Here is a 12,787-nt window from a genome sequence, read left to right on the forward strand (position 1 = left end):
AGTTGGACTATTCCACCCTGACAGAGTTGGACTATTCCACCCTGACAGAGTTGGACTATTCCACCCTGACAGAGTTGGACTATTCCACCCTGACAGAGTTGGACTATTCCACCCTGACAGAGTTGGACTATTCCACCCTGACAGAGTTGGTCTATCCCACCCAGACAGAGTTGGACTATTCCACCCTGACAGAGGGTGGAATAGTCCAACTCTGTCTGATCCTGGACAACACCCTGTCGTTCTCAACTAACATCAAGGCGGTGGCCCGTTCCTGTAGGTTCATGCTCTACAACATCCGCAGAGTACGACACTGCCTCACACAGGAAGCGGCGCAGGTCCTAATCCAGGCACTTGTCATCTCCCGTCTAGATTACTGCAACTCGCTGTTGGCTGGGCTCCCTGCCTGTGCCATTAAACCCCTACAACTCATCCAGAACGCCGCAGCCCGTCTGGTGTTCAACCTTCCCAAGTTCTCTCACGTCACCCCGTTCCTCCGCTCTCTCCACTGGCTTCCAGTTGAAGCTCGCATCCGCTACAAGACCATGGTGCTTGCCTACGGAGCTGTGAGGGGAACGGCACCTCAGTACCTCCAGGCTCTGATCAGGCCCTACACCCAAACAAGGGCACTGCGTTCATCCACCTCTGGCCTGCTCGCCTCCCTACCACTGAGGAAGTACAGTTCCCGCTCAGCCCAGTCAAAACTGTTCGCTGCTCTGGCCCCCCAATGGTGGAACAAACTCCCTCACGACGCCAGGACAGCGGAGTCAATCACCACCTTCCGGAGACACCTGAAACCCCACCTCTTTATAACCCCCCCCCCCAACAAGATTTAGATGCAAGTGGCTGTTCCACTGGTTGTCATAAGGTGTATGCACCAATTTGTAAGTCGCTCTGGATAAGAGCGTCTGCTAAATGACTTAAATGTAAATGATAAGTAATCCTTCTCACCCCCCCCCCCTTTTAAGATTTAGATGCACTATTGTAAAGTGACTGTTCCACTGGATGTCATAAGGTGAATGCACCAATTTGTAAGTCGCTCTGGATAAGAGCGTCTGCTAAATGACTTAAATGTAAAATGTAAATGTTGGACTATTCCACCCAGACAGAGTTGGACTATTCCACCCAGACAGAGTTGGACTATTCCACCCAGACAGAGTTGGACTATTCCACCCAGACAGAGTTGGACTATTCCACCCAGACAGAGTTGGACTATTCCACCCAGACAGAGTTGGACTATTCCACCCTGACAGAGTTGGACTATTCCACCCTGACAGAGTTGGACTATTCCACCCTGACAGAGTTGGACTATTCCACCCTGACAGAGTTGGTCTATTCCACCCTGACAGAGTTGGTCTATTCCACCCTGACAGAGTTGGTCTATTCCACCCTGACAGAGTTGGTCTATTCCACCCTGACAGAGTTGGACTATTCCACCCAGACAGAGTTGGACTATTCCACCCAGACAGAGTTGGACTATTCCACCCAGACAGAGTTGGACTATTCCACCCAGACAGAGTTGGACTATTCCACCCAGACAGAGTTGGACTATTCCACCCAGACAGAGTTGGACTATTCCACCCAGACAGAGTTGGACTATTCCACCCAGACAGAGTTGGACTATTCCACCCAGACAGAGTTGGACTATTCCACCCAGACAGAGTTGGACTATTCCACCCAGACAGACTTGGACTATTCCACCCTGACAGAGTTGGACTATTCCACCCTGACAGACTTGGACTATTCCACCCTGACAGACTTGGACTATTCTACCCAGACAGACTTGGACTATTCCACCCAGACAGACTTGGACTATTCCACCCTGACAGAGTTGGACTATTCCACCCAGACAGACTTGGACTATTCCACCCTGACAGACTTGGACTATTCCACCCTGACAGAGTTGGACTATTCCACCCAGACAGACTTGGACTATTCCACCCTGACAGACTTGGACTATTCCACCCTGACAGAGCTCAGACAGATCGCTCAAGAGTGACTTCGAAATTGGATGTCTATCCTTGTCTGGTGGAGGTCAGGAAATGCATTCAAAACCGGTCACTAGGGGCAACCGTGAGCGCTACTACAATCAAGTAGTCTTGGGATTTGCACACGGTGACAGATGGGCGTATAACACTGGATCAGAAGGTTGTGTGTTCTGTCCTTGTGGTGAAAAGATCTTTTATTATTTCACCCTGAGAAATTTGACACTTTGGAGCAACTTGTTGACCTGGCCCCACACCATCACATCCACTTCCTTTAACGTACCTTCTGAAGTTAATGTCTTTCACCCAGTCCCACTAGTCTCCATCGCTTCCCACACAGACACCTCTAGTTCCAACCCCCCCCCCTTATTATCACCCAGTCCCACTAGTCTCCATCGCTTCCCACACAGACACCTCTAGTTCCAAACTCCCCCCACCATTATTAATTATTAGCACCTGTCCGAGTGTGAAAACATGGGGGCCGTGCCACTACTGGCTGACAACCAGGAAGTGAGAAGACGGAAAATGCTCCAACCCACAGCAATGAGTAAAGGCAGGACTCACAGGAGAAAAAGGCAGGACTCACAGGAGAAAAAGGCAGGACTCACAGGAGAAAAAGGCAGGACTCACAGGAGAAAAAGGCAGGACTCACAGGAGAAAAGGGCAGGACTCACAGGAGAAAAGGGCAGGACTCACAGGAGAAAAGGGCAGGACTCACAGGAGAAAAGGGCAGGACTCACAGGAGAAAAGGGCAGGACTCACAGGAGAAAAGGGCAGGACTCACAGGAGAAAAGGGCAGGACTCACAGGAGAAAAGGGCAGGACTCACAGGAGAAAAGGGCAGGACTCACAGGAGAAAGAGGCAGGACTCACAGGAGAAAGAGGCAGGACTCACAGGAGAAAGAGGCAGGACTCACAGGAGAAAGAGGCAGGACTCACAGGAGAAAGAGGCAGGACTCACAGGAGAAAGAGGCAGGACTCACAGGAGAAAGAGGCAGGACTCACAGGAGAAAGAGGCAGGACTCACAGGAGAAAGAGGCAGGACTCACAGGAGAAAGAGGCAGGACTCACAGGAGAAAGAGGCAGGACTCACAGGAGAAAGAGGCAGGACTCACAGGAGAAAGAGGCAGGACTCACAGGAGAAAGAGGCAGGACTCACAGGAGAAAAGGCAGGACTCACAGGAGAAAAAGGCAGGACTCACAGGAGAAAAAGGCAGGACTCACAGGAGAAAAAGGCAGGACTCACAGGAGAAAAAGGCAGGACTCACAGGAGAAAAAGGCAGGACTCACAGGAGAAAGAGGCAGGACTCACAGGAGAAAGAGGCAGGACTCACAGGAGAAAGAGGCAGGACTCACAGGAGAAAAAGGCAGGACTCACAGGAGAAAGAGGCAGGACTCACAGGAGAAAGAGGCAGGACTCACAGGAGAAAGAGGCAGGACTCACAGGAGAAAAAGGCAGGACTCACAGGAGAAAAAGGCAGGACTCACAGGAGAAAAGGCAGGACTCACAGGAGAAAAGGGCAGGACTCACAGGAGAAAAGGCAGGACTCACAGGAGAAAAAGGCAGGACTCACAGGAGAAAAGGCAGGACTCACAGGAGAAAAGGCAGGACTCACAGGAGAAAAGGCAGGACTCACAGGAGAAAAGGCAGGACTCACAGGAGAAAAGGGCAGGACTCACAGGAGAAAAGGGCAGGACTCACAGGAGAAAAGGGCAGGACTCACAGGAGAAAAGGCAGGACTCACAGGAGAAAAGACAAAAGGCACAACTAACTCGTATCATTTAAAAAATACACTACATGGCCAAAAGCACATGGACACCCCTTCAAATGAGTGGATTTGGCTACTTCAGCCACACCCATTGCTAACAGGTATATACAATCAAGCACACAGCCATGCAATCTCCATAGACAAACATTGGCAGTAGAATGGCCTTCGTGAAGAGCTCAGTGGCATCATAGGATGTCACCTTTCCAACAAGTGAGATCGTCAGGAGGGACTGTCTTGCAGAGGGGGCGGGGAGGAGGAGAGACAGGAGGGAGGGGAGGGAGGAGGAGAGACAGAGGGGGAGGAGACAGGGAGGAGAGACGGGGGGAGCAGGAGGACAGAGGGGGGGACGGGAGAGGGGGAGGAGGAGGGAGGATAGATGGGGGATGAGGGAGGGAGGGGAGAGACAGAGGGGCAGGGGGGGGGAGGAGAGACAGGGAGGAGAGACGGGGGAGCTGGGGGAGGAGAGACAGGAGGGGGGGGGGGAGAGGGAGGAGAGACAGAGGGGGCGGAGAAACAGGGGGACGGGAGAGGGGGAGGAGGAGGAGAGACAGGGAGGATAGATGGGGGGATGAGAGACAGGGTGGGGGGATGAGAGACAGGGGAGGGGAGGAGAGACAAGGGGGAGTTGGGGGGAAGGAGTGGAAGAGCAGATGCTGGCACTCTCGCTCTCAGACACACTTCCCTCACAGCATTATGATACTTGGACGTTAAACTGAGGTGAGCAAGCCAACATTTGTTGCGAAAGCTTTGCACATTTAGGGGGAAAAGTACATGCAAATGCATTTCACATTAGCATTTCATCTCCTCAGAGCAAAATAGACTGGGTTATGCCAGGGTGTGTGTGTGTGTGTGTGTGTGTGTGTGTGTGTGTGTGTGTGTGTGTGTGTGAACGATGTGGCTAGCAGCAGAGGACTCTAGCAGAACAGATACAGAACATAATTCACCATGAAGACACAGAAACAAAGACATGGGACACAGGCTGTATCTGTTAAAGAGTATAATGAACATTCTGTAGACTGCATTAACCAGTGTTAACTAATGTATGTCTATGAGGGTGATCAGAAAATCCAGTTTGTCTTGCACAGACCCTCAAAACAAACAAAACAACCCAAAACAACCCATGAGCTGTTAAATGTCACAGCTCCTTACGGCCTGGGTGGGTATTTTCATAACAATATAGATTCACTTACTAGAAACTAACTTTTGTTGGTTCACATTAGAAAAGCAAAACAAGTTATATACAATACATGAAGCAGCGCAATATGACAACGCCACAGTTAAACACACAGACAGACCTCAAATAGAAAGCCTTCTAGCACAGTGTCACGGCTAGTGTCATAGTCTCGCGGCTAGTGTCAGTCTCGCGGCTAGTGTCAGTCTCGCGGCTAGTCATAGTCTCACAGGCTAGTCATAGTCTCACAGGCTAGTCATAGTCTCACAGGCTAGTGTCAGTCTCACAGGCTAGTGTCAGTCTCGCGGCTAGTCATAGTCTCACAGGCTAGTCATAGTCTCACAGGCTAGTGTCAGTCTCACAGGCTAGTGTCAGTCTCACAGGCTAGTGTCAGTCTCACAGGCTAGTGTCAGTCTCACAGGCTAGTGTCAGTCTCACAGGCTAGTGTCAGTCTCACAGGCTAGTGTCAGTCTCACAGGCTAGTGTCAGTCTCACAGGCTAGTGTCAGTCTCACAGCTAGTCTCACAGCCTAGTGTCATAGTCTCACAGCTAGTGTCACAGCTAGTCTCACAGCTAGTGTCACAGTCTCACAGCTAGTGTCACAGTCTCACAGCTAGTGTCACAGTCTCACAGCTAGTGTCACAGTCTCACAGCTAGTGTCACAGTCTCACAGCTAGTGTCACAGTCTCACAGCTAGTGTCACAGTCTCACAGCTAGTGTCACAGTCTCACAGCTAGTGTCACAGTCTCACAGCTAGTGTCATAGTCTCACAGCTAGTGTCACAGTCTCACAGCTAGTGTCATAGTCTCACAGCTGGTGTCATAGTCTCACAGCTAGTGTCATAGTCTCACAGCTGGTGTCATAGTCTCACAGCTGGTGTCATAGTCTCACAGCTGGTGTCATAGTCTCACAGCTGGTGTCACAGTCTCACAGCTAGTGTCACAGTCTCACAGCTAGTGTCACAGTCTCACAGCTAGTGTCACAGTCTCACAGCTAGTGTCATAGTCTCACAGCTAGTGTCATAGTCTCACAGCTAGTGTCATAGTCTCACAGCTAGTGTCATAGTCTCACAGCTAGTGTCATAGTCTCACAGCTAGTGTCATAGTCTCACAGCTAGTGTCATAGTCTCACAGCTAGTGTCATAGTCTCACAGCTAGTGTCATAGTCTCACAGCTAGTGTCATAGTCTCACAGCTAGTGTCATAGTCTCACAGCTAGTGTCATAGTCTCTTCAGCTAGTGTCATAGTCTCACAGCTAGTGTCATAGTCTCACAGCTAGTGTCATAGTCTCACAGCTAGTGTCATAGTCTCACAGCTAGTGTCATAGTCTCACAGCTAGTGTCATAGTCTCACAGCTAGTGTCATAGTCTCACAGCTAGTGTCATAGTCTCACAGCTAGTGTCATAGTCTCACAGCTAGTGTCATAGTCCACATTCCTGTCATTTGATCCAGACTATTTTCCCCCTCATACAGAGCCTGTAGCTAGAATCCACCCCTCTTGTTCCACCGGTGCCAAGGCACCCTTCTCGCTCCCTCGTAGGCTCCTTCTGTTCTCTGGTCGTCTTGGCAGCCTGCCCTCCCCCCAGGATTGGTGCTCTCCACTGGGTCGGTCCTTCACTGTGAAGCCTAACGGGACTCGGTCCTGTAGGACCTTGCTACACCACCTCACTGCAGAGGGGGAACACAGAAAACACAACCAATCACCTTAGAATTAATTTTTACAAGAACCAATCTGCATTGGTATATTTAACACACTGAGGAAGGAGAACCAAAACCAATCTGCATAGGTATATTTAACACACTGAGGAAGAAGAACCAAAACCAATCTGCATTGGTATATTTAACAGGCCTTGAGGAAGGAGAACCAAAACCAATCTGCATTGGTATATTTAACACACTGAGGAAGGAGAACCAAAATCAATCTGCATTGGTATATTTAACAGGCCTTGAGGAAGGAGAACCAAAACCAATCTGCATTGGTATATTTAACACACTGAGGAAGGAGAACCAAAACCAATCTGCATTGGTATATTTAACAGGCCTTGAGGAAGGAGAACCAAAACCAATCTGCATTGGTATATTTAACACACTGAGGAAGGAGAACCAAAACCAATCTGCATTGGTATATTTAACACACTGAGGAAGGAGAACCAAAACCAATCTGCATTGGTATATTTAACAGGCCTTGAGGAAGGAGAACCAAAACCAATCTGCATTGGTATATTTAACAGGCCTTGAGGAAGGAGAACCAAAACCAATCTGCATTGGTATATTTAACAGGCCTTGAGGAAGGAGAACCAAAACCAATCTGCATTGGTATATTTAACAGGCCTTGAGGAAGGAGAACCAAAACCAATCTGCATTGGTATATTTAACAGGCCTTGAGGAAGGAGAACCAAAACCAATCTGCATTGGTATATTTAACACACTGAGGAAGGAGAACCAAAACCAATCTGCATTGGTATATTTAACAGGCCTTGAGGAAGGAGAACCAAAACCAATCTGCATTGGTATATTTAACAGGCCCTGAGGAAGGAGAACCAAAACCAATCTGCATTGGTATATTTAACACACTGAGGAAGGAGAACCAAAACCAATCTGCATTGGTATATTTAACACACTGAGGAAGGAGAACCAAAACCAATCTGCATTGGTATATTTAACATGCCTTGAGGAAGGAGAACCAAAACCAATCTGCATTGGTATATTTAACAGGCCTTGAGGAAGGAGAACCAAAACCAATCTGCATTGGTATATTTAACACACTGAGGAAGGAGAACCAAAACCAATCTGCATTGGTATATTTAACATGCCTTGAGGAAGGAGAACCAAAACCAATCTGCATTGGTATATTTAACAGGCCTTGAGGAAGGAGAACCAAAACCAATCTGCATTGGTATATTTAACAGGCCCTGAGGAAGGAGAACCAAAACCAATCTGCATTGGTATATTTAACACACTGAGGAAGGAGAACCAAAACCAATCTGCATTGGTATATTTAACACACTGAGGAAGGAGAACCAAAACCAATCTGCATTGGTATATTTAACAGGCCTTGAGGAAGGAGAACCAAAACCAATCTGCATTGGTATATTTAACACACTGAGGAAGGAGAACCAGAACCAATCTGCATTGGTATATTTAACACACTGAGGAAGGCGTTAGCTCCAAAATACATCAGTAATACATATAACTAAAGAAAAATAAGCTGCTGTCCTAAACCTTCATTTATAATTTCAACGTGATATATTCAACATTCCCTCCACTCAAGTTTTATACTAGTAGCTGACCAGGATCTTTATTGACAGTATAAATGAGCATTGGATCAGGGCTGGAAGGAAAGCTTGTGTCTCGCCAGGAGTATGGGTGGTCACTCCTCCCCTAACAACCATCTACCTGGCTGTACTGGGAAGGACTGAAGTAGAGCTCATTTAAAATCTCCACCCCCCCAAAAAACTAGCTTCTCAACCTCAGCTCTGATGTCATCACCTAGTAGCCCTTCACTTCCTGCAGGTTCTATTTCACAATCGACTGGGGGCTCCACGGTTAACGTCGCGACCCACCCCCACGGTTACCGTCGCGACCCACCCCCACGGTTACCGTCGCGACCCACCCCCACGGTTACCGTCGCGACCCACCCCCACGGTTAACGTCGCGACCCACCCCCACGGTTAACGTCGCGACCCACCCCCACGGGGCGACCCACCCCACTTACCGTCGCGACCCACCCCCACGGTTACCACCCACCCCCACGGTTACCGTCGCGACCCACCCCCACGGTTACCGTCCTGCCGCGACCCACAACCGGGGGCTCCACGGTTACCATCCTGCCGAGACCCACAACCGGGGCTCCACGGTTACCGTCCTGCCGCGACCCACAACCGGGGCTCCACGGTTACCGTCCTGCCGCGACCCACAACCGGGGCTCCACGGTTACCGTCCTGTCACGACCCTCTGGAGCTCCACGGTTACCGTCCTGTCACAACACTCTGGAGCTCCACGGTTACCGTCCTGTCACAACCCTCTGGAGCTCCACGGTTACCGTCCTGTCACAACACTCTGGAGCTCCACGGTTACCGTCCTGTCACAACACTCTGGGGCTTATAAAAGAAAGTCTGACAGCCAGTCTGTATGGTTCTGGCCAGTGTGTATGGTTCTGGCCAGTGGTTCTTGCCAGTGTGTATGGTTCTGGCCAGTGTGTATGGTTCTGGCCAGTGTGTATGGTTCTACATAAGTAGTAACTTGACAAATGGTATATCAGCCACCCAGTCCTGGAATGTGGATTTCCAGTATGGCTATACATCTGGGCCTGTAGTCATGAAGTGTCTAAGAGTAGGAGTACTGATCTAGGATCAGGTCCTTCTTGTCCGTATAAAATCACATTTATAATGTTTTTAAAAGGTACAACTGATCTTAGATCAGCAATTCTACTGTGTGATGGTTTATGAATATTGGCCTAGGCAAACGTGGTTGCGAAACCCCCTTAAGCAAAAAATAAATTCCTACCTGAGGTACGCATGGTTTCATCTCTCCAGTAAGCCGACCTCTGATTGGTTCTTCACTGACTAATAGCTGGACCTGATGGAAGAGATATTAAATCAATAACCAAGTGAAAAAACATTAGTGGATAGTTCAGTTTAAAAAATAAAATCATGCAAAGTCTAGAGAGTAGTTGTGCAACTCAAGCTTTTTGTCCATTACTTTCTACGAAAAGTCGCAACATGTTCACCATTACAGTAATATGCAACATTTACACACATATTACCAAAGAAAAAGTAGCATGAGCTCAACTGGTTCAGAAGATATTAAGAGTTTCGGCTTTGCAGATTTTCATTTTAGCATTAATAAAAATAAAAATAAAAACTATTATAGGATATTTTGTACACAGCAATGTTGTTTTAGTAAATTAAAATCTTACAACTGAAAATTATATATTTTAAGTTACATTATTTTCCATACTTTTGGTATTTTTAATTTTGCATGACTAGAATTCTTCTTTTACTAAATTGCACGCATTTACTAGCAGTTTAATTCACTGTGTAAACACACCTATCAAAAATGACTAATTTAGGGTTAAGGGTTACCTTTATAGTGGAACGATTACAGTTTAAACCATCGTCTCCCATTACTCTCTGTCCTAAAGAAGCCACCGCGTCGGCCACTACACATGACATGTGAACATCGAGGTCAAACCCTGAAACCTACAAGACTTCAAAATGGTCGGAGTTCAGTTCAATTTACTAACAAAAAGAGTCTAACAATGCATTTCTCATTAAAGTTGTTCTACGACCACAGGTAAGATGGATTGAGAAAAGTCGTTATACATACCCAAGGCACTCAATGCTTTAGAGCTTTAAAACACATTAGGAAGTCAGGTTATTTTACAGGTTTTACCTCCTTTTTAAAAAAAAAAAAAAGTATAGAAAGAGAGAGAAAGAATAAGTCGGTGTTTTTAAATAATAAATAAAAAAAATCAAATCAAGACATCATTTAGTATACGTTACTGACCTCAGACTACAATACAATTAATTTAAAAAAATTAAAACATGTGTTTTTGAAGAGAAATAACAAGAAAAACACCTCCCAACTAGCTGCCAGGTTGTTAAATACTATTTAAAAATGACATTTCAAAATTTGACTTGGACAGGAAATAGAAATAAACCAAGTTAAGGGAAGTTTCATAGAAAAACAAACTAGTCTTTATTGACAAATTGCTGCAAAAACATTGTTTGGACAGATTTAGTAGTTACCTATTTAGGCAAGCCTTACACATTAAGCATAATGCATTTTAATGCATATACCAGTGGCAGAATAGAGGATGTGCAATTTGGACGATTTAAAGTATGTACAAGAGCTCAGATTGAAAAGCTGCAGGATCTCTCGTCATGTGGAGATTTTTTGTCCCAATCCTTCACTGCATCGTTTTTACATGCAGTTTAATAGAATCAGATTCAACCAATAAGATCCTGTACTGACACGTGATATTATTTATCATGACATGAGGCCGACTTAAGGCCATATTATACTTATAAAAATTAAAAAAAAGACATTGACTGACTGTAGAGACATAATAAAAATGAATTTATTGTTGAATCAACTTTAATCAAAAAAACAAAAAAAAAAGTAGTATGTGAGGACAGTCCATCTCAACAGGGGATAATCAGGCCTATATTTCAAAACTCTAAATGTACAATGAGAAAATTTCATTATGTAAAAAAAGTCTACATTTCCAACTTTTAATTAAAAACTATTTAAAACAAATTGGATTACTAAATCAAATTCCATTAACATTTGTTTGTTTTTCCTGTTTCCTTGGCGTTTTATGTTTGGTCTATATTACATAAGTGTTTACGTTTCTTTTACTTTCCTATATTTAAAAAAATAAAAAATAAATCTTTGAAAATGTAGCCTAAATGGGAATCTGCAACTGTCCCTCAAAGGAATAGTTTTAAACAAAATAATGAATGGTTCTACTTCATATTCATCATCTCCAGAACCAATATAATAATAATATATGCCATTTAGCTGACGCTTTTATCCAAAGCGACTTACAGTCATGTGTGCATACATTCTACGTATGGGTGGTCCCGGGAATCGAACCCACTACCCTGGCGTTACAAGCGCCATGCTCTACCAACTGAGCCACAGAAGGACCACCATCATCATCAATACTTGTGAAAATAAGATGATAACAGTTTCCAACCAATTAGTTGCACACCGACGTCGTCATCGGAAACAGTTTTATTTTTTTTTAACTTACAAAAATGTAGAAACGTACCATGTTCACATATGTTGATGTTGAACTGGAGATGATGAATACGAAGTAGAGCCTTTTGAAATGTCCCTTTAAAAGGTCGACAACAACAAGTCGTCTAACTCCACTAGAAGTTTAAATCCAAACATTCAAAATAACAAACCCGTAAACAAGATCAACAGCTCAAAAGAAAAGCCAAGAGGGAGACGGGGTCAGAGGGAGACGGGGTCAGAGGGAGACGGGGTCAGAGGGAGACGGGGTCAGAGGGAGACGGGGTCAGAGGGAGACGGGGTCAGAGGGAGACGGGGTCAGAGGGAGACGGGGTCAGAGGGAGACGGGGTCAGAGGGAGACGGGGTCAGAGGGAGACAGGGTCAGAGGGAGACAGGGTCAGAGGGAGACAGGGTCAGAGGGAGACAGGGTCAGATGGAGACAGGGTCAGAGAGAAACAGGGTCAGAGAGAAACAGAAAACTCAAACGTCAAATCCCCCCCCATCCAAAAAAAAATTTAAAAAGCGGTCTGAATTAAATATCAAATAGGCTTCGATCAGTTATGATCCTGATATTCGGCTCATAAAAGTCCAGTGTAGAAAATTCCAAACCAAAACCAAAAACGGACAATTACTTTTGTCGAGGGTTGCTTAGAGCAAGAGCTGCCGTGGTAGACAGGTTGATGGTTGGTTGTCGGGGCAACGCGTTAACGGTGGTAGCGTTGGTCGCTAGGCGTTGGCACGGTGACGAGTTCAGTATTGTCTATAGGGGTGTTCTCGGTAAGGGCCCTTAGCCGCTCTGGCAGTGGGGGCCTTACCCCCCGGTGCCGCTCTCTGAGTCCCGTTCCAGTCGTCCTGGGCTAGAAGGGTGAGACGGACAGAACAGACAAACGTAAAACGGCATTACAAAATGAGCTTGGGTTACAAGTAGAAATCTCTAACCAACACAATTTTCCGTTTGAAACTCAGAATTGTGTTTCCCAAGCATTTCAACAAGGATGTATTGCGAGGCACGTTGCCATCAGCATTATTCATGTGATTTACTAATTACAGAAGCAATAATCAACAGTAAGATGATATCCCATAAAGGGTGAGCGCTGGGACGAGAGGTTTGGCTTGAGACTA

General features: G+C 46.2%; 1 protein-coding gene across 2 annotated transcripts in view; it reads right to left on the minus strand.

Annotated features, from left to right (window-relative positions):
• Positions 1 to 6,154: 6,154 nt before the first annotated feature.
• The window catches only part of khdrbs1b (KH domain containing, RNA binding, signal transduction associated 1b), a 35,565-nt gene continuing 28,932 nt past the window's right edge, over positions 6,155 to 12,787 (minus strand). The window contains exons 9-11 of one of the 2 annotated variants that reach the window (XR_008073588.1): positions 12,298 to 12,522; positions 9,427 to 9,498; positions 6,155 to 6,588 (exon numbers count right to left, since the gene is read on the minus strand). Coding sequence is in view for 1 of the 2 variants with exons in the window: in XM_052472877.1 (XP_052328837.1) it covers positions 12,416 to 12,522 (107 nt within the window). In the remaining variant the exon portion in view is untranslated. Of the gene's footprint in view, positions 6,589 to 9,426; positions 9,499 to 10,591; positions 12,523 to 12,787 lie in introns of those variants that run through there. The other variant, XM_052472877.1, reaches the window with a different exon arrangement.

The sequence above is a fragment of the Oncorhynchus keta genome, chromosome 20, assembly GCF_023373465.1.
Source record: "Oncorhynchus keta strain PuntledgeMale-10-30-2019 chromosome 20, Oket_V2, whole genome shotgun sequence".
In the NCBI taxonomy this organism is placed as follows: Eukaryota; Metazoa; Chordata; class Actinopteri; order Salmoniformes; family Salmonidae; genus Oncorhynchus; species Oncorhynchus keta.